This window comes from Lytechinus variegatus, chromosome 7 (assembly GCF_018143015.1).
Source record: "Lytechinus variegatus isolate NC3 chromosome 7, Lvar_3.0, whole genome shotgun sequence".
In the NCBI taxonomy this organism is placed as follows: domain Eukaryota; kingdom Metazoa; phylum Echinodermata; class Echinoidea; order Temnopleuroida; family Toxopneustidae; genus Lytechinus; species Lytechinus variegatus.
Window position 1 is genome coordinate 39875055 of NC_054746.1, and position 22446 is coordinate 39897500.

The 22446-nt window shown below is 34.2% G+C and overlaps 1 protein-coding gene across 3 annotated transcripts in view; it reads right to left on the bottom strand.

Annotated features, from left to right (window-relative positions):
• Positions 1–22446, bottom strand: part of LOC121419272 (RNA polymerase II-associated protein 1-like) — a 41116-nt gene that overhangs the window by 17170 nt on the left and 1500 nt on the right. For 2 of the 3 annotated variants that reach the window (XM_041613660.1, XM_041613661.1), the window contains exons 2-29: positions 21808–22037; positions 21091–21185; positions 20665–20746; positions 19952–19992; positions 19045–19137; positions 18738–18891; positions 17915–18145; positions 17524–17639; positions 16881–17016; positions 16431–16633; positions 15819–15920; positions 15041–15208; positions 11386–11574; positions 10749–10956; positions 10163–10260; positions 9600–9757; positions 8918–9118; positions 7987–8206; positions 7228–7337; positions 6530–6881; positions 5748–5890; positions 5033–5227; positions 4791–4916; positions 4121–4284; positions 3639–3771; positions 2825–2990; positions 1323–1565; positions 327–748 (exon numbers count right to left, since the gene is read on the bottom strand). In XM_041613660.1, coding sequence (XP_041469594.1) covers positions 575–748; positions 1323–1565; positions 2825–2990; positions 3639–3771; positions 4121–4284; positions 4791–4916; positions 5033–5227; positions 5748–5890; positions 6530–6881; positions 7228–7337; positions 7987–8206; positions 8918–9118; positions 9600–9757; positions 10163–10260; positions 10749–10956; positions 11386–11574; positions 15041–15208; positions 15819–15920; positions 16431–16633; positions 16881–17016; positions 17524–17639; positions 17915–18145; positions 18738–18891; positions 19045–19137; positions 19952–19992; positions 20665–20746; positions 21091–21185; positions 21808–22006 — 4500 coding nt within the window. In that variant the 5' untranslated portion in view covers positions 22007–22037 and the 3' untranslated portion in view covers positions 327–574. Of the gene's footprint in view, positions 1–326; positions 749–1322; positions 1566–2824; positions 2991–3638; positions 3772–4120; positions 4285–4790; positions 4917–5032; positions 5228–5747; positions 5891–6529; positions 6882–7227; positions 7338–7986; positions 8207–8917; positions 9119–9599; positions 9758–10162; positions 10261–10748; positions 10957–11385; positions 11575–15040; positions 15209–15818; positions 15921–16430; positions 16634–16880; positions 17017–17523; positions 17640–17914; positions 18146–18737; positions 18892–19044; positions 19138–19951; positions 19993–20664; positions 20747–21090; positions 21186–21807; positions 22038–22446 lie in introns of those variants that run through there. The other variant, XM_041613662.1, reaches the window with a different exon arrangement.

A 22446-nucleotide genomic window follows, 5' to 3' on the forward strand; every position in this document is an offset into this window, starting at 1 on the left:
TTCATTGACCTTAAATGACCTTTGACTTTGGTCATGTTACCTGAAACCTGTTAAGTATGTTTAGTGATACTTAATAACTCTAATGTTTCAGTTTCATGAACAAGGTCCATCAATTTTTTAAGTTATATTTGTAATTTAACAAATATCCCCAACTTGGCCAAAGTTCATTGACCCTAAATGACCTATGACCTTGGTCATGTGACTTGAAACTCGAGCAGGATGTTCAGTAATACTTGATTAACCTTATGCCGACGTTTCATGAACTAGGTCCATATACTTTCTAAGTTATGATGTCATTTAAAAAACTTAACCTTTGGTTAAGATTTGATGTTGACACTGTTGTCGCAGTCGGAAAAGCGGCGCCTATAGTCTTTCTTTGCTATGCAGGTGAGACAAAAACTATTAAGACAAATATTTACTGTAATTTATAAATGTTTCATAACTAAGTTCAGAAGGTAATAATATATCCAAGAAATTACATGTAATTGCCGAGAGGATGCATGTAATATCAAAACATAAAAAAAATGAGGAAAAAATAAATAAACTGCTTATATCCCTACTCCTTACCACTACGTCATGACATCCCATCTCTCTCTGTGTCCATCTTCTTGTTCCTTTGCTCTAGTATTGCTCTCTCTGCTGCTTGTAGGATTACTGACCTATCCTCTGGCAAGGCATCATATGTCGTATAACCACTTGAGTTGGTAGTATCTGGACTTCTGTAGAGCAGTAATAACTTCTTCAGATCCTGCGGGAATACATTCAAAATAAAGAATCAAAACACAAAATCTCTTACGTTATATCAGAAATCAACTGTAATTTTGATAACCATTGCAGCTTCAAAGAAGTCAACAATCGATTGATTGAAGTCAATTACATAATTCCAGGTTGTTGTTTAAAAATTCTAGATAACATTAGGCTTTTGCTTTTTTCCAAAGCCCTTTTATATGCATCATGCATTGTATACTGTGCAGCTTTTGGGGTACCCCAGCATTTGGATGGAAATGCAATTGCCAGGACCATTTTGCTCCATATGGTACAAGTTGCCAACAGAAAATGTGATGACAAATCATCTCAATGAATATCCTACGGATGGCAAAATATCTTCAGAATTCAACAGTTGAATTTCACCTACAAAACACTATTTCTATTATCTTATGGGATTTTTTTCCATATCACATATGTATTGTGATTAATATGACAAATTTGTGACATGAATTTCACAAATATCATTAGGTAATTGCATGATGAATATCATCACTTTTCTTAAATCTATTTGAGTACATTAAAATACATGCTTCCAAGTCATACAAACAACATACCTCATTTCGAAGGCCAACTGTGCTCTTGATCAACTTCAGTTTAGCTGTTGTTTCTCTTATTGTTTCACTGTCTCCCTTTCCACTGTTGAACATGAAATTGGCAACATGGTGGACTGCAACCAGGTGTATCATGGGAGACCAGGATTGCCGAACCTTACCCTGGACCAAGCTCTGGAAGTACATATTGATCAGAGCTGGGTCTCGCTCAGGTGGATCAAGGAAGTGGCAGATTGGAATGAGACACTGTTTGAGAAGAAAGGAATTGACAGAAATCAAATGCATATCAAGTTAAAACTCAATTCAGGTTGACTACGCAATACTTGCATGGAATGTGAACAAATAATATGTAGGGGAAGGCGGGGTAAGTTGAGCATAGGGGCAAGTTGAGCCACCAGCCCCAGGCCAATAATGAATGAGTCAGACATTGTGGTGGTGTCATGTATTGATGAACCATAGCATAACCCCTAACCCCACCACATTGTTTTCAACTTTGAAACAAAAAGTAGTTTTTGAGAGGGAAAAATATGAATTTCAGCCAAAAAAGTAAAAAAGAGTGTGAAATAGATAAGTGCTTTATAAACACACACGTCTTTAGATATAATAAAGACATGATAACAACATTTTAGTCCAGGTATGGATCTTCATTCTTGTCATAGTCTTTTATATGATGGATGCATAATAAATGTGTGGATACAAAATTATCGCACTAAGTTCGGACTGGGGTAAGTTGAGCCAAACAGCATGGGGCAAGTTGAGCCATGGAAATTCCTATGGTAATGTATCTTAAAAAACAAACAAACCATAAAAATTGATTGAAATGCTGGCTGAAAGGAGCAAATTTACATGACTGCTCTTTTCCTTTTAAAGGATGTTAGTATTTATAGAGAATTAGCAAGTGAAAAGACTTTAAACAAAAAATTGACATGCTGGTTCTCCCCTCATACATTTTGTACATAGTTTTTGTGGCTCAACTTACCCCAGAAGATGGCTCAAACTTACCCCATATATGGGGCGAGTTGAGCCATTTGACATCGTTTTTTTTCAAAGGTCACGATGACTTTCAGTGTGGGGATAGAAAGTTATATATAGGTGGAAAATATTTCAGAAGAATTAAATTTCAAGGCAAGGTACTTATTTCGACAAGATTATTAATCATATCAATTCTAGCATGCAAAAAGCAAAAACTGTCACAACTTATCCCGCCTTCCCCTAATCATATTAACATACTAACCTAACATTCTATAACTAAATTAACAAAAAATATAAGAATGCAAAAGACAACTTATCATAGACATTCAATTTTCTTCTTATTTCATGATGAAATGTTGTACAGTCAACTTATATTCTATAGGCATTTAGTCCATGCATGAAACCATTACCAAATGTTTGTTATTTAATGAAATCTTAGGAGACAATGGATAAAACAAACAGAACAGCTGATATAAATCATCAAGAATTATTTCATACCAGAAAAGAAAATAAAGTGAGTGCAAGTAAATTACCTTTGATGGTTGGATTGGTAAGGTGCGTAGTAGATCAATGTGATCAAACCAGAGTGTCTTGCGGAAATGAATACTAAACCTCTGCTGTAGCGGTAGCAGCACATAGTGAGCAAAGAGATCATCACCAAAGGATACAGCTTCATATTGGGCAAGTACTGCATTGAACCTTCAAAAGAAAGACATTTTAAAAATATTATTTAGCCTTTTCCAGATTGAATTTTTCCATAAATGATATTCTTAACATGAGTCAAATCTTCTATGACCACAGAAATTTATTCAACTTAGAGAAATTTAAATTATAAATGGCAGATACATGTTTTACATAACCCAGTCAACAAACTTGCTCCAAATAATTGAATTATTCTACTACCCACAGGTCAAGACTCAAGGTTGACTGGGACTGTAATTGAATCTTAGACAATTCCCTTCGGAAAAACAAATGATCTTCATCAATCGTCAAAAATACATTGGAAATATACAAGCTCTTAATTCCTACACTACACATTGTGCTGCACTCAACCCAGGTGAGGTAAATTAGTGCCTAGCAGGATTAATTTCTTGAATGGACTGAACACATTGAGGTGGTAGCTTGAGCTAAAGCTGGGAAAATACTGGTTGCACTTTGTATCCTCTGGAAAATAATCTAACCAATCCAGCTATTACTATATAATCATTACATAATTACAATTGGATCAAGCTTTTAATTGTATTTTTTTTCTCATTTGTTATAAAGACATGACCATATGCAAGCTTTGTTTCAAACACAACTTTGATGAGGCATGAGTGAAGGGAACCAAATAAGGACATGACTTACAGATCATTGAAAGATGCTAGACCAGGAATCTTTTGATCAAAATCCATGTCCTTTATGTAATCTTGGTTTGTGTAGATCTTCAGAAGAGCCATCAAGTAATGGTGAACTGATGGCTCCATGAACAAGTCACTGGCTGAAAAGACAAAAAGAGAACATTTTCTTCCCAAGGTAATAAGTTTTCTATTCCCTATTTTCTTGATTTGCTACATTCATTATTACTAAAATAGTATTCTCATGATTCCAGCCTATTTTCTATGTTCTTCTATTCTTTACATGATTCTCTTTCCTCATTATTGAACTAGCAACATTTACAAACAAACTATGATGCTATTTTAACCTATCAATATCACATAAGGTATCCCAAAGACAGAACTGGAATATATTTTCTTAGGGAACAACACTAAAGAAGAAAACACTACAGTGATAAATGTGTATATATTTAGCCATAACTTAAAGTTCAAGTAATGTCTTGTACTTCTTACCAGTGAGGAAAATGCAGTAAAGTCTTGCAATCTTGGCTGCCAGTGGGATTGACCTCAAGGTCAAAGGTCGCCATGTCTCCAGTATGAAAACCCATCCTAATGTATCAGTGATAGCAGCCATGATGTAGGGAGGTAGTGACTTCACAGACTTTCCTTTCATCTCACTATAAGGTTAAATGTGTGAAGAATGAATGAGAATGTGTTATCAAGTCATTATTAACTTTCAATGTCTACTGAGAATGAAATTTGGTTGGTATTTTCATAATATATTTTAGTAGAAAAGACAGTTTGATGATTTCAAAACAAACATGCAATTATAATGAATTATAAAACATTAAACAATCTCAACTCATACAACCAGTGAGACACCTGAGTAAAAATTCAAAATTCAAGGGAACGTTTCATGAAAAACTTGTTGGATGTTTGATGAAATGCAAGCCTTATTGTTACATTTGCTATTCACTCTCACAACTTATTGTTTCTATATATACAAATCCAGAGCTGAAGATTCTGGCATAAACTCTAAACACAAGAGACCTTTGACACAAAACAATTAATTTCATCATCGATATATCAATAAAAACACACTGGCTATCTATGTACTGAAGAATTACACTTGTGTTACAGTTTACAGATATTATAAGTGACTATCAATGATGATGAAACTTACGCTTTTTGTGCTTCTGAGAAGAGCTGAACCAGAGGTAAGAAAGGCCAGTCGATTGGTAGAACAGGTCCAAGTAGGGGAGGTAGATTGAGACTAGTTACTTCATGAGGTCTACCTGAACACCTAGCTCTATACAAGATAAAAAACATAAAGGAAAGAAAGTCATAGTTATTGTTAGAACTGGAACAAGGAGGGGGTCAATTGATATTAGTCACCAGATTAAAACCAGTCATGTAATATCTTACCTTGATTTAGCCAAGGATGGCTGTTCTTTGCCAAAGTAAACCATATAGAGGTTCCTGATACTGCTTAACCTCTGATAGGCCTCCTGTAGAAGCTCTCCTTTGCTCTTATCACGCTCCTTGAGAGGCGGTTCCTTGTCTGAAAATGTCAGGAATTCAGCAAGATCAGATGCCATGGGATCTCCTACATTTCCCTCTCTGAAAAAAAATAATCACCACAACCAAATAAAAATCCAACTGATTTTCATACCAAAAAGCTAGTATCTATATTTCATTGCAAAATAAGTTATGCTTTAAAGAAACATTGAAAGGAAATTGGATGATAAACTTCTAATATAGTTTTAAAATGCACTTGTAAAAAGGAAACATTTATGCCCCATTGTATTTCCTTTTTTTCTGAAAAGTATGACAGAAAGCGATATTAAAAAATAATAAGCTGAGTCACTTTGAAAAAGTATACTAAATCTATAAATATACATGTATATTCAAATGTAATATTGCTGAAGAAAAAAGCAACCCACTTTCATCCAGGAGAGTGCATCGTGCACTAGCCTTTCTGCTCAAATTACATTTTGACAAACATTCAGTTACACAAAGAACATTCGGCCAATAGTACAGCATGATTCACAATATAAGGAAAATGATATCTTTAATATTTTAAAGTAATTCAACACACCTACAATAATGGCATTGATAGAGATACAATGGACTGACTTACGCAAGGAACTCTGTACTGAAGAGAATAATTGATAAGAGATCATGTGCAAAGTGTTCATAACCAGGATGTAGTCTTGCTAATAGCTTCATAGCAGCACTGTGGTACAACTGACTATGATGCTTACAGGAATCAACTTGCTGAACCTTGAAAATGATAGCAAGAAAACAAATATTACTAATTACTGAGCAAAGAATAATGCCATAATAATAACAATAATAAAAATAGGCATTTATATAGCGCCATCCATCTAGAAATATTCTATTCCGAGGCGTGTTGTTATCATTATTATTACCCCGGCTTTAGCTCAAGCTGCCTCTCAGCGCTCATGCATTCAAGGAATTAATCCTGCCTGGTACCCATTCACCTCACCTGGGTCGAGTGCAGCACAATGTGGATAAATTTCTTGCTGAAGGAAATTACACCATTGCTGGGATTCGAACCCACGGCCCTCTGTTTCAAAGTCAGAAGACTTATCCACTGGGCAACAATGCTCCACAACGCCATCACACTGATTTCACTGATTTCAGGTTTCATAATCTAACAGAATTAAAGATATTGCTTGTCTATTTTGGTTATCGACAATATAGATTTTCTTGTCATCTGTTTGTAAATTTGTTATATTACATTTTTACTACAGTCAGTTTTTTTAATAAGTTATCTCTCTCCCCTGGACCCAACCTCAGTATTTTTTACCCATGTTAAAAATTGTTCAATTTCAATTTTAATTCTTATCATAGAAAGAAATCAAGGAGATTTCAACAGACTGGGCATCTAACACTTACCACACACTGGAATATCTTGATGAGGAAGTACACAGCTGTATGTTCATGAATAGCAAAATGTTCAGCAAGACCAATGCTACCGCAAACACCATCTCCACAAAAGTTCTCCAAGTAGGGCAAGACATAGCAACTCAGTACAATAGGTTCAAACTTGGGTGCAACACCTTTGTGTATTTTGATCATCTGGTATGTGAGTCTAAAGAGGGCTGTACCATAGCCTAATGTTGATGTCTTCCGCACACATGGGGGTGTGTCATCACTGGAATCATCTCTTTGGCATGAGAAGCTGGGTAAAGCACGCGTTGAGCATCTCTTGAGGTTTGTAGGTTCATACCTCAGTGAAGAGTGTGTTCTGTGCAGGTTAATACAAAGTAATTTGGGAAGTGAATATTGAAATTGTTGCACCTAAATGTTATTACAAAACCTGTCTATGGTGGAAATAATAGTGACAGTGCAAGTGTCCCTGTGTGTATGCAATGCGCAAATAGAAAAAAGGATTTGGCATTGTCATAGTTAATTACATGTTTTCTGCTATAGTCATGTCACTAACCTTCATTTGCTAAAGTTGTTCTAGTCTCACAAATATACTGATATACAACAATTGGATTGGTCAAGATTACATTTCTGATATATTTCTACCACTTGTTTGTTTCCCAAGTAATTTCAATACGATAGCTGGAAAGTTTATTTGGACTTACTGTAGATTGTGAACTGCTGAGTAAAAAGAGGTAGACTCCATGTATGGAAGCAGCAAACTATCAACAAATGATTCAATATGACTTAATGAGCTCACTGGATTGTAGGAGGCCTGTGTTAAATATATACATACAAAGGGGAATAAATGGATTGTGAGAGAAAGGACTTGTATGTACGGTAAGAGCATGCTTTCAACATATGTAACAATGTGATTCAATGAGTTCTCGGAATTGATAGAAGTATGTGGTAAAAAACAAGGTCTGTGGTAACAGTATACATACCAGTACACAACAAATGAGACATTTTCAGACCCCAGAAAAAAAGTTATTAATCATGAGAAGCTTTTTTGTAATGTTTTTCAGTAACTTATTATCTGTAATGAAATATTATGTTGTATTGCATAAATTAGGGAACATATTTTACGGGGCCACATGGCCTTACTTTAGTTTTCATGTTTTTATTTTCAACTAGGTACTTTGGTATGTATTACCCTTTCTATTTTATTTGAAAGGCATTGTAGTGACATTCTTTAACTTATTTAGATGCATTTTACTTGTATGCATCTGTATCTAATTGCATGCAATTCTTTTCTATTGTAATGACATGTTAGTATATGAAAATAAATTATGAAAAAAAATCAAACATTAATTACTCAATATGATGTAAAAATTACAATAAAATTCTACCATTCACTTTGTCTGGGAGACTCAGTTTATGTTACTGACAAGTTATGCATTATAATGGATAAAACCTTTGCCTACCTGTTGAGTGTAGTTTGAGTAGAATGTTGCTAAGAAGTCCATGGCACTACCAGCCAATGAGCATGCTTCGGGATATAACACCTCAGTACATCCAGTCATCTCAACTAACCAACGATGAATACATGTCTCGAGGGGTGTGGCCAAACCAGTCACATGACTCCAATCAATGGGTGGAGGGCTGATTGCTTCTCTAGACGCCTCTGTATTTGTGCCATCATTTCTGAATATTAAAAGAATAAGTATCTAAGACATGAAATGTAGATAATAAGTATGGTTTGGTTTGATGTACACCATAAACCTCTATTTTCGATAATGTTAGCACACAAACACTCATGACTCATCTCCTCATTACTTATTTACTTTTGTGATCTTTATGTTCCTACAGATATCATTTCTAGAAGTGGAAAGATATGGGGCTGCCAATCATTTCTCATGTGTTCTCTTTCAAATAATGATTACCCCCCCCCCATAAAATAATCCTGGTTGGAGAATGATTTTGGATCAAAAGAGGAAATTCAGGACTTGTAAGAAGAGAACATTTAGGTAACCCTTCCTTTGAAACAGGAGTTAATGAGGGATATTATTGTGAAAGATAAAAATGAAATGTTAACATATTAATTAAAGTTGTTTTACAGATATAAAATCACACAGAACTTTGAGAAAAGTCAGGAATTGTTATTCATAACCATCCAATTTTCAATTCAATTTTCAATTCATTTATTTGACATCCTTTGAAAACATACAAACATATGTACAAGTAACAACAACAAAGGAGTAAAAGAATTTAAATCACAGTATAAGCAATAAAAAATGGTAGAAATATAAAAGACATAACACCTATCACCAAAACGTCAAGCGTTCAATTAATTTTGCCTCCAGATCATTAACAGCCATTCAAAATAATTTCTTTTCAAAACAACATGCATCTCACCTCATTGCAAATTTTCCCTGAAGCTCTGTTGCTGTTCCTGCAACCTGCACCACTCCCTCCAGCAATGAGATCAATGCAGTTGCTCTAATAAGCTGCAACCTGTGTACCATACATGTAGTTTTCTCTACAGTGGATGGCAGAGGGAGGACTGATAGTCTTTGGAAGAGTTGAAGCTGGTGCATCAATAGAGGATACAACTCTCTATAAAGGAAGTACAACAAATAATTCTGGGTATTTCTTTCTAATTTCTCTTTTATCACATACATCAAACATTCTTATTGAATACTATGCTTTCTGGTAAAAAGTTCAATCAATAAAGAAATGTTTTCATGAGGAGAGGTATTCATTTCCTCATATGCCATGAAGAAGTATTGGCCCGATGGAAGAGTGCCTATCAAGTGTTACATATAGCATTAGCAAGTTCAAATTCTGCTGGTTCAGGAATTTACCTCTACATTTCTTTTGATTGGATGTATGAGATAAATGTTTTCAGAAATTAATTACACAAATTATTCAGCTGTATCACAAAAAATTGTCTTTTCATGGATAAAAAAAAAATAACTAAACCATATTCTGGATATTCTGGAGGTAGAATATTCCTTTTAAATAATATACATCTAAAGTATGCTTGAGAAAATGAAATAAATAAAATGAAAGCAAGGTCATTATCCAATGCTCCTACCTGTAAGCATCACATCCAAATCCATATCTGATGCAAGCTGACCATGCTCTTAAGCTCTCAATACTTAGATGATATGCTTCTCCTACATTGAGATTCATATCGGAAGGCTCCATGGAGAAATACCGGGTGATAATCGTCAACAGTGGGTACTTGGATAGCTAGATGAGAGTAAAGGATAATTATGAAAATTCACACTAAGATTGTACAAAACATGTTCATCAAATAATACAGAATGAGGAAATTATTCATATTCATTTGAAAAGAGATACAGGATAAATTTGGAAATAAAAAAAAATAGAGTAAAGAAAGAGACGGGAATGAGTAGGATAAGTGCATAGTTTTTCACAATTTTTTTAAAAGGTTAAAACATTCTAGTTTCACTGATGAATAAAATATAAAACAGCTGTGGATTGTGATACAGATAATTGCCTTTTTTTTACCTTTTACATTTATATCAATTTAATTCTATGGTAATCACAAGGAGAAAAAATGTACTCATTACATGTCAATTATTTATGATAATACCTAATAAATTACAAACAAGTGTACAATGATATACTCACCAGCATTGCTGCAATGTTTCTACTACTGAGGCACAACACTCTGATGAGTTTCATGGCAAGCATCGTAGGATGACCATATAAATCTGATACTGGATCCTCTGTCATCAAAATCATACAAACATCAGAGTAAGTATGTGGTAACCATGACAGGTCAGACTGCATAGGTCAACTTTAATGTGTTGAATAATTGGCTAATTCTAAGACATTTTTCAGACCAAACTATGCAAAACATGTTTTATTTACCTCATTTCAGTACTATTTCTCCAAAACAGAACAAATTTCTATTTCAAGAAATTCAACATCGGGAGAGTTAACTTACCAGACATGCATTCAGGATAACATTTTTTTATATGAAACGTTTTGCTACTCAAAGTAAAGGATCATTAGCTTTTGTATTTTGTAGTGAGATTACATTTATATCATAAAGAGAAGCATGACTATAGCAATAAAGAAAATGATTACCCTATTCTGCTTTGACATAGTGCATGATACATCAGGAGGTCTTTAAGTGTGTTACAGCAGTTTACAGATATATGAGGTTAAGCAAGGGTGTATTTCAAATGACTCTACCATGAAGAGAACTGACCTTGTTTCTGCCATGAACTAGTGGGCAAGAATTCTCTGAAGATTGTGTTCATCAGACGAGGGCATTTGATGATTTCAAGAGCGGATTCGGTGGAGTGCCTTGCAACTCTGATCAGGAAAGCTAGAATGTTTAAGATGACAGGTGGAGTAGGCTTGACAACCTCTATGATGTAACGAAGACGAGGTAACACAGACATCTTCAATAGACCCTACAAAGGAGGAATCAATAGGCTCGAAATTTATAAGGATACACAATATAATTAAATGCTCAATTTTAAGCAATTTTACATGAAAAAATCCTCAAGTGTGCATAAAAAAGTAAAGTATCAAGGAATAGATGAAGTAAAAACATGAGCTCTTCCTTTCCATGGTAAACTATAGCAAAGAAAATGTTTGGGTTTAATGGATTTCCCACACTGATTTGTGATAATCTGAAAAAAAAAGGATTTTTATTATTTACAAAACTTATCAACACCTGGGATTTCTCTAATTTAATATAAGAAACACTATTATATCATTACAAACCCAATATCATTATTTATTGATGTTTTAGTGCAATACTGTATATCAGATTTTACATGCCTGGACAATACATTTCATCAATTTATAGCTTAAGTAAATTCAGAGATAAAACTTACCTTAATAACATCTTGACTTGCAATGTGTTCATCTGGTTTGTTCTGTTTTTGCTCTTCCTCTTCTTCTTCCTCTTCATCATCATCCATATCCTCTTCTTCATCATCATCATCATCTGGTGCATCTTTCCTTGGTAACATTGGAGGTACACTGTATCCTAGATGCCATGAGAAGGTTTTATCAAGGGCCTCCTGCAATCAAAGAATTATATTCATGAATCAGGGGTGGTATTCTGAGATCCATTTTATCTCAGATAAAAATGAAATATTTTATCTTCGTTAAATCAGTGAGATAAAATATCCTAACATCTCTACGTATCAGTATTCTGAGAACAATTTTATCTTCATTTTATCTCTGTAAAACACACCTACTTTTTAATCAATATCCTATTAGGAAGGCACTTTTATAGCTCTCTCATGCCACTCAACCAATGGAAATCCATTCCACCAGGTGTGGGAAAGGGGTGAGATTGCGTCAATTTATTGACTTAAAATGCTTGCGCGTCTTTACAGAGATTTCTTTTCAACAAAAATGACAATACTCTCGTCTTTTATCGAAGTCTATATCACATCTTTTCAAGCATCATTTCAAAGACAATTTTAGTCATGAAAAATCCTATGAAATACTTCCTAATCGTGCAGGAATAACATCATGGTGTTATTCTCAATATAAAATATAATTTTTTATCATTTTCATGTCATCATTTGGGGTTAATTCACCTAGAAATATTGGTGAAATCAACGTCGCGGAGATAAAATAGCCATTACCCTCTTTTAAGTTTTTATTTTTTCTTCAAAGTAACATGGGCGCAAGCACATCATCCGCATTGCAATGGCCAGATACGCTATGGGTATTTCTACGCAGACACTGCTCTGTTGTGTATCATCTGTAGATATGCAAGATAAAATTTATATGCTAGATAAAATTCAAAATTTTATCTGAGAGATAAAATGTCATCTTATAATTATACCAATTTCATTAAAAAAAATGTATTTTAAAGATAAAATGATCTCAGAATACCGCCCTAGGGCATTTACTAGTAGGTTAGAAACTAATCAAAATTAAAGAATAGTGCTCATAATTACAGTAATTGTAATTGTTTCCATGAGAAACTTTCATGAAAACCTGAATTTTGATTGTCTGATGAACTCTGTTGCTATGGAGGCTACCAAAACTGCACTTACTCTTATCATCCTATTTACAAAAGAGGTCAAAGATACAAAAGAAACTAGAATTTAATTCGTCATGCGGACGAATTAGGTGGTCTGTCTTTATTCTCGGCATCATGATCACTATTACCATATTCATGCATATCAATATGACCTTCATGATGACAACGGAATGCTCATTATGGATGGAATACTTGTGAAAGACGGTAGATGATAAAGCACTGTGAAAAGGGTCCGGAAAATGGTCTCTTTGATGTATGACTATATAGATGCATGTGATATAAAAAAAGGGATTATAATCTGTTTTATCTTGCTAAATTGCAACTTTTATACCATAAAATCATCATAAAGGATCATGTACGAGGTGGTAAAAAAAAAAAAAAATGGAAAAAAAAAATCATCTTGTCTACCCCAGGACTCGACCCCCGCCCTCGAGAAAGCAAGTCAAATGCGTTATCCATTGAGCCACGATATTCCCCATAGAGATTACACGTAAGCAATTTTGAGAATTACAATTCCAATTTTGCAAGTGAAATACGGGCATGATCCCGGCATCTGATCAAAAAATGAAGGGCACATTTCCGATAGCCCAGAATCTCAGCTACAACATGTTAAAAGCTCAGGGAAAGCTGACAAGAAAAAATGGAGATATGGCTCACGAAATAGAGGAATGTCGAATCTAGTTTTGGGAAAAAGTCATGTCCCATAGAGATTACACGCAAAATGAGGAAAAATGACATGCCTCTTTTCATCGCTGTTTTACGCAATGATGCGTTTCTCAAAACGAAAATTTATGTTTACTGAGGAGAAAGAGTACATTCTAAACTACATCATATCAAAATCTGGGCGAAAAACGATCTATATTCGAGAAGTTACAACCAAATTTGCATAAATTTGATGACGTCATTTTTGAAAAAATGAAATTTTTAGTTTAGGCGCCATTTTGATGACGTCATGATCAAATTGAGGGACATTGGTGACATGAAATCAAATTTACAACTAATACTCTATCGATATATGAAAAAAAAATTGGGGGTCAATGGACTATTTAAAGAGCTACAGTGAATTTTCAATAGGCATGTTTTTGCCCATATATGGCCTATAGTGAGAGCTCGCGCGCACACGTGCTGCAAAGTTTAACGGGTGTTAATTTCGTTATTAATGGTTGTAGAAGGTTGATCAAGGTATCAAATTGTTCAAAATTTTATTATCAATGCAATGATGTAAAAAAAACGGTGTTTCTGTGTTGCGTTAGGGCGTTACGCGCGGAAACGCGCGCGCGTATGTGCGCGCAAATTTTTGAAATGCTTAAAATGACCTGAAACGTACCCAAAAAATTTTATAGGCCATTTGGAGAATTTTTTACCTTTGACGCGCGCGTACGCGCGTGTCATGACCTTTACATGACCTTTGATGACATTGACAGTTGACCTTTGACCTGAAGTTAATGTCATGTAAATATTGTTAATTTTTGATAATTGATAATGAAGATATGATCAAATGAAGAATTTTACAAAATGGCGCGTAGATGACGTCATCATAACCATATGACCTTGAAAAGCTTAGTATGCCATCTCTATGATATATTCTATGTATGACGAAAAATCAGCAAAATTGATTCAGCCAATTCCGAGAAAAGTTGGCGACAAACATAGGTGCCAAGAATAAAGAAAGAAAGAAATAAAGAAAGAAAATTCTGACGAAATCAATAGGTGATCTGTCACAGACAGACCACCTAATAATCATAAGATGAGCAAAACACACAGGCGTATGACACTACTCACACTATCATTCTGAAATGTCTTTACAGACAATTCTCATATCTGAAGAGAGAATATTAAAGACCTTTCCTATTATATCATCAAAATGAACATATAACAGATCTAGCATACAACAGATGAAAATGAGGTACATCAGAATGTTTGTTCCAGTTTTAATGCAATCATATGTAAGATTTACCAAATACCTGATTTACACATCCAATGACAAAATTCAACTACAAAGCTTGAACTCATGGTAGACTGAAAAAAAAACCCATAATACATTCCTTTACATACAACCTTCTGCCTGTGATGTACATTTGTTCATGATACGTTTTCATTTCAATGGGGGGGTTCTTATTTTTATTTGGCAACCAGTCAAATTTGACTATTTTCGCCATCATAAATATTATATTATTAATATTTGTTTTCTTTGAAAAAATTAATGAATAAAGTAAAATTCAAATATTTATTTCCTTTCCTTCTTTTTTTTTCTTTTCTGTCTTTTTTTATAGGATATATATACTAGGATTTAAAGTCAAGTAGGTGTGTCTCTCAATTTAAAATCAGGGCTTTTACTGAAAATATGTTATAAAGACCTACTAAGTATGCCCGTGCAACATGGAAAACTAACCTCTTAAACCAGGAATTGCATTGTATCATTGATCCTGTTTAGATTATTAACCTCATAACCAGATATTATGATATCACTCATCCTGCTTACTAACCTCATCACCAGGTTGTATAAGAAGAGCAGCCAGGGCCTCAATCCCTGCTGAGTGAACGCCTTCATTAGAATCATCTAAGGACCATCTCAATAGGAAGAGAACACCAGCTTTAAGGAGTCTAGAGATCAGAGGACTTCTTAACTGACCATTGAGACAGTCTGCTCTATACTGTAATAATGAATTCATAATAGCATTTATGAGGCACAGATTATCTAGATGCCTATTCAATGGCGTAATACATTACCCCTGCTGTAGCTCCAGCTGCTAAAGGCAAGAAATTAATCCTGCCAGGTATCCATTCACCTCAACTTTTTGCTGAAGGAAAACACGCCACAGATGGGAATTGAACCCATGATTGGGAGACGAGAGTAGTAACCACTAGACCATGACGCCCCCAATGTATAACATGAATATGAAGATGACCATTGATCTAATGACGATTCTACTAACTAAACACAACTGTTTAATATTTGTGAGATCAAAGGGCTTCTTAACTGACCACTGAGACAGTCACCATAGTCATAACAACCCTGACTTTCCTTTCTTTTCAATCACAGGGTTTTCATAGGTAAAGAGTTTTTTTTCTTTCTTTTCATTTGTACAATCAGATTAAATGAGCATATGGTAATAATAATAAAACCAAACTGGGTTCAGCCTGTAATCATACTTCTAATGAATTTTGCATCCTTTTGTGAAATACTTAGCCTTGTAATGAATACAATCTGAATCCACTTAAAGTGACAACTTTCTACAATATCCACCCTCGGTTAAAACTTACATTGTAGATGAGTCTTGCAAGTGTTTGTAATGCTAGTACTCTCTGCTGTGTGACTGCACTTCTACACAGCGTGAATAACTCCTCTAGTGTATAACCAGGTACCTACAAAGGAAGTCAAGGATCAGTTGCATGAACTTGCATTTTGATTCAACTCCTAAAATTCAAATAAAGTTCCTTGATGCACACTGCTAACTGACTGAAAATCAGTTTGTGATGAGTTTTCGCAAGGTGTTCAAACATACAAAAGACCCTAATTTAACAAAAAAAAAACAACCCCAAAAACACACACACACAATCATGATCAAAATCGTATATTTGACAGAATATCACTTAATTTAGGGGGCATATCAGAAACTGACAATAAAGAAAATGTAAAGGAGACATTCAGTAGGAAGTTATCTACATACAACACAGGCAACTACTATGAAATAGTGATTAATTATCAATATACTTCATTTAAATATAAAAAGTTAGCAGATATATTACTATTTTCCTAAATTACATAAAGCAAATTGACCAAGGTCAGGTGTTACTCAATAGCACTGCACAATGCAGCAAATTGAAAACCTGTATACAATGTAAAATCTATGACAGAATTAAAGTCCAATCTACCTCTTGTTCTTCTCCATGGTGAAATAGACCTTCTCTGACCGATACAGGAGCATCTCTAGCCACTAAATGACCATTGAAATCAAATCTAGCTTGTGAACCAGTCTTAGATTTGGCAGATGGTTTGGGTAAATCATCCATCCATTGTAATTTATCATCCTCTCTTTTCTTCATATTCACCCATTCACTCTTCACATCTATTGGTACTGTACATGAGGAATAAGATGGATTTATTTCTAAGTGAGATTAGATATGACAGATAATTGACAAACAAATTTGAGAGGCAGCCAGCTCATCCATCTGAAAAGAACTATGAAACAATGCTTGCTAATTTTTTTAAAATCCTCATTTAATCCTAATATAATTAAAAGCATAAAATAATTATTAAGTTAATATGAGATAATGTAAGTAAATAAGACAATACACTATCATTTGAATTGATTTTTCACTCACCTTTTATATTTCTATCTTCTGTAGTTGAAGAGATTTCAACAGATCCCTTCTCAAAGCCATTTTTATTTTCTGACAAATCTTCTGCATCACTTTTCTTCATATCTGTATCCATCTCTTCACCTGCTCCGGTGCTGTGCTATATTCATTAAGATACAGTAAGATTCAGTAAGAATTTCATGCAATACATTGAAAAAAGATACAATTGACAAAATCAAAACTAGTGCAATAGCATTACAAATTGTCATTTTAAATTTCTTGAGGTTTTATAGGGGAGGTGGAGTGCAATTGATTGAACAAGGTGGACTCACTCAAACAAACTACAATATCACATTCACACAAATGAAATGAATCCATACTAATCAATAGTCTGTTATTCAAAATGAAGTAATAGCTTTGTCTGGTACCCGTTTCATGTCCATCTCTGTCCTTTGTACTCCACCCCATGTCAGCTATGTCAATTCTTTTATATACCTTCTTATTCAAAATTTAGCAACAAATGCAACAGACCAATTTGATATCAGAGACAGAGTTTATGCAACTTAATGATATTGTATACTTTCTAATGCAGGATGAATTCCAGGATATAAAATCAACTGCCCACAAAAAGGGCAAATTTACAAAAAAAATACAGAGTAATAATTACCTGTGTTGATAAAGGCATGGCAGGTTTGCTAACTGGTGGAAAACCCTGATGGCTACCATTTTTATGTTGAACAGTTCCAGCTTTTCTTGCTTGTAAGAAGGCCACTAGACTTGGATCTATGGAAAGGGGAATATATTCAGATCTCTTCACAGTCCACCACCTGACAGATTTTACAATTAATTATACATTTGAAGAACCATACCAATAACTCAACAGACAAATGTCCTTTTCAATTTCTAAAATTAATTAGATTTTTATATTACAAATAACTAATATTAAAACAATGAGGCAGGTACGCAATCCACCAGAATTTTCTTTAAAAATTCTGATGAACTCTTTTAACAAAATAATCCAATATGAATCCATAAACCATACTTTCTGTCTTCCAAACCTAACATTGCTTTTAGTTTAGCTTGCTCCCGTAGAATTTCTTCCTCCGACATGGCAGCCATCTTGGATTGGTTTTCACTGTGGATATCCTGAGTGGTTTGCATGGCAACATCCTGCGGAACATTCTCACCCATCAGACCACTGCCTTCTAATATTCCACTATATGAACCTGATGATGGTGGTCCTGTCCCAGATAATGGTTTCCCTATTAATGGTGATGATTGTAATAACTCTGTAGGATATGAATGAAAACAGACACTGAAAGTTTTAATCCATTGCCTACAGGAATCAGGTGGACCCAACTCAAGTCTATGGGAATAATATCTGGGGGCTGTTTCATAAAGCAGTTCATAAGTTAAGAGCGACTTTAAGAATGACTGGTGATCCTTGCTTTTGGTAAATGATATTCACCATTAAATGTTCATTGGTGATTATTTAGCTCATAAGGAAGGTTTACCAGTCGTTTTTAAAGTTGCTCTTAACTTAAGAACAGCTTTATGGAACACCCACCAGTACTCAATGAAGTAGCTAAGTACACAGCTAATATTAATCACTTTCAGAGTTTCTTTACAATTCAGTTTTAACAGCTGACATGAATGCCATCTTCTGGTATATGTAGTTATAGTTGTTGTTTTTTGTTTGTTTTTTTTTGCTGTAAGGCAAATGAAATTAAGTGGCAAATTAGAAGACTGATTCACACATGGTTTGAACTGTAGATGCATCAGTATCATAATATGTTATTAATAACAAGAAATCATTTTGAACTTGTTTCCAGAGTTTGTCTGAGTGAGTTTGACAAATAACACTTTGAAAGGCATATTTACCATCTGTTTCCATTGCATCATGTACATCTCTTTGTAGTTGATGAGTCTCAGCTTTAGGAGGCGGTCCTAATGTAACACCAAAGTCTACAGGAGGTGTAGAATCAAATTGTTGTGCGAAGAGACTTCGCTTCTTACCCGTCTTAAGTCCACTTGTCTGAAGAAAAAAAATCACATTGAAACCTCATTTAAACCCCAAATCTGCTCCATTTACTCCAGGAATAAAAGGATTTTGAAGGAAAATAATAATATACAAGTTTAAACATCAAAAGTTTATGATACACAGATTTAAATTTGACATATGATTTACCTGTATTGGTGCTTGTGATCTATGAAGAGCTGTTGGAAAGGCTTTGTTTGTTGGCTGAGGAAGAAATACTGGTTTTTCTCTGATATCTTGTTCCTGAGTGAGATTAAATATAGAGACACCATCATAATTCAGTGCTACATATACCGTGTTTACACATGATCGGCTTTTTTGTTTGTGCTTACACGTTGTTACAGCTCGCAGTTCAGAACCGCGAGCCGATGCAAACACCTGAATGATACGCACACCAACGATATTCGTCATAATAAAGACAACGCTGGATCGGTGCGCTTACAATCACGTCACAATGGAAAAGTAAATGAAATGCGCACAAATTGCCGATGCAGAATCGGCTTTCTGTTTACACGTAGTAAAAAAGCCAATTCTGCATCGGCTTGCGGTTCAGAACCTACTACTTTGGTGGTGCAAATTGCCAGTTCTGAACCGCGAGCCGATGCAAGTTAATCACGTTTACACGCTATGAAAAAGCCGATGCTGCATTGGCTCGCGGTTCAGAACTGCGAACCGATTAAGTGTAAACACGGTCATAATTAGTGATGATTTTACAGCACAAGATTTGTACCGGGTATTAGAAATGCTGTTCTAATTTTCTTCATGATTTGTTTTTAAATTGAATGATTAATAGGTTACAAAGCAACGTTCAAATCTAGTTAATTGTGATAATACCATTATCACTCACATAGTATAAATTTTCTATTACAAATAAGGAATCAATGCAAGAGTAAATATTAATCATAAAGACGTTTTTGTGTGTGTATACTATAAAACAGTACAAGTTTAATCTATAGAAATTTCCAACTTTATACAGAATGTTCTTATTACCTTGAAAAAAAAATTCTATACAATAACAAAATAACACACACAGATTAAAATGCTTTAGATAACTTACCCGTATCTTGGATAACACTGCTGTTATGTGAGTATCATGCCCTAGAAAAACCCAGAAAACACAATAGGGATAGAATAATGATAAGCAATGACAAATAACTTTCACAGAATACTTATGTTCTAAATATGATTTATGAATAACCAAAGGCCATAATTTTTTTTCTTTTTTTCTACACATGACAAACCAATGTAATTTTAAACAATTGTCACCTATGTTTGAAGTAAAATCCAAATGAACATTCCAGGAGTAGAAAGTAAATTCTGATACTTTTTATTTTTTGAACAAAAATAGGAACAGATGTATTCTTTACAAATAAACTTATCAAATGCAAACGTTTCTGTATATGAAAAAGAATTTTCAAACCCCGAGCCTCAGCAAAATGGGCACCATTCAGATGTATGGGCAGGGTTTAGTGTTGGTTAGGCAAGTGGAATTTCGGCATCTTGATGTATAACCGCATACCTTTGGCACATAAGTGCACAAAATATTTATATTTGTTTCGATATTGTTCAAATGTTGTTGACTGTTTTCAACTCAAGGCAAAATGCACAATGCATGTTTTTTTTTTTAATAAGAAGAGTGATTTGTCTAACCATGGCTGAATGAGACTTTATCTATCATTCAGACTGACCTTAAATCTCATTTTTTTACAATGCCTCTCCTCATTATCAAAAATTTTATAAACACAAATTCATATAAAAAAATTTACTAACTGTCCATTGCAGCTTCTGGATCATCATCATTATCAAGGTCAAAGGTCACTCTCTGTCCAGGCAGGTGGCTTTGGGTTGCAGCCTGCAATAATAATTATTAAAAATTGAACAAAATATTATCAATCTAGAGTGTATAACATCAATCAAAATTTGTCAAAAAGAAAAAAATAAGAGAAACTTAATACTCAATGGAACTCAATGCGATAAGTTTATGATCTAAATCATGATGTATATCTATAATTTGGCAGTTCAATAAAAATTCATTTAACAGAATGCAAAAAGAAATACATTTTATATTTAAAGTATTTACATGAGAAAGTTCCTAAACATAAACTGAAAAAATAGTTTCTTGAATTAGAATAAGTACTGATGTAATTGCAATGGATCAATTTTGAAGACAGTTAAATGTTTTTAATTCTTGCTCACATGTGAAGATGGGTCCTGTCTGGTTTTGAACTTTGACCTCTTTTGTGGACGTGAAGATAGTGCTTGCTCTGCTTCAAGTAGGTTTGTTGGTAAACCTTGGGAATAACAATAAGAAGAATTATGACGAAAGTGACAGAATGTTTGCTATAAAAATTGCAACTTAAAGAAGTTATAGGCATACATGAAAGAAAAAAATAAAACATCTACAATAGTGAATATGGCATAAGATTAAAGGCAGAAAACTGGAAATAAATATGAATAAATATGAAATAATAAAAGATGAATACATAAACAATTAATTACACAAAACAAATGAATAAACAACAAAAATGAATACTTAGAGATATAACAGGGCTGCATGTATTGCATGATATTGCAACAATTATCACTTTTTTAAATCTCAGTCAATGGCAAAATTTTAAAAAGTATAGATGTAAAAATTCACTGGAATGTAAGGGGGAGTTGGTTTTGTTGATTTTATGATTCTTCACTCTGGTGATGCGTGAGTTAGATTAGAGATGTCTTTTAATTAACAGGCTGCTGAGATCATATCACCCAAGCTCAAATAAAAAAAAAGATTAAAAATTTGGATTATGCAATTAAAATGTGGACAGTTCATGGGGCTATAATTTTTTTCATGGAACATTACTCGGGGAAACATTTTTTTTTTCTTACTGTGGACTTGCTGGACACAACTGGTGTAAGGTTTAATTATACCTGGTAAAGTGACAACATCTTTTTTGACAGTTGATCCAACAGTAGATGCAGAGGAACCAGTGTTTGATCCAGAACCCGGTGCCTTGCGCTTATCTGCTTTCTTGATAGTCACTGATGGCTTGGTTTTCTCTTGAACAAACTGGGCTTGAAGGCGTAGAAGATCCTCCTCAGTTTCTCCTGCGCTTGGCCTATGACTCATCTTTGAAGATATCTCTTGTTCAATTTGTTTTCTATTTGATGAACAAGACAATAGTTGCACTGTAAAGCATCTTATAATGAATAGTATTTTCTTATCAAATAATATTTGTATACAAAGGGGATGTAGACTCGGATCTAGGACATCATTTGAGTGTGAAAACGACCAACTACAAACAACATCTAAACCCGATTATTTTTCACTGAGGGCCACAACAATAATATTGTAAAAATACAGGTGATAACACAGCATCTATTCCGGTATTAATTATGCAGCTTTCCTGCAGTCTCCAATGCCTTTTTTGTCCATGGTGACTGTGATGATTGAAATGAAAAGCTGCTAGCAGGAATCTTGCGGAAATAAGATAACTATGATCATCTTCAATATAGAACATACATGTATGCAATCATGCTGGCCAATCATTTTTATTGGATGAAGACAAA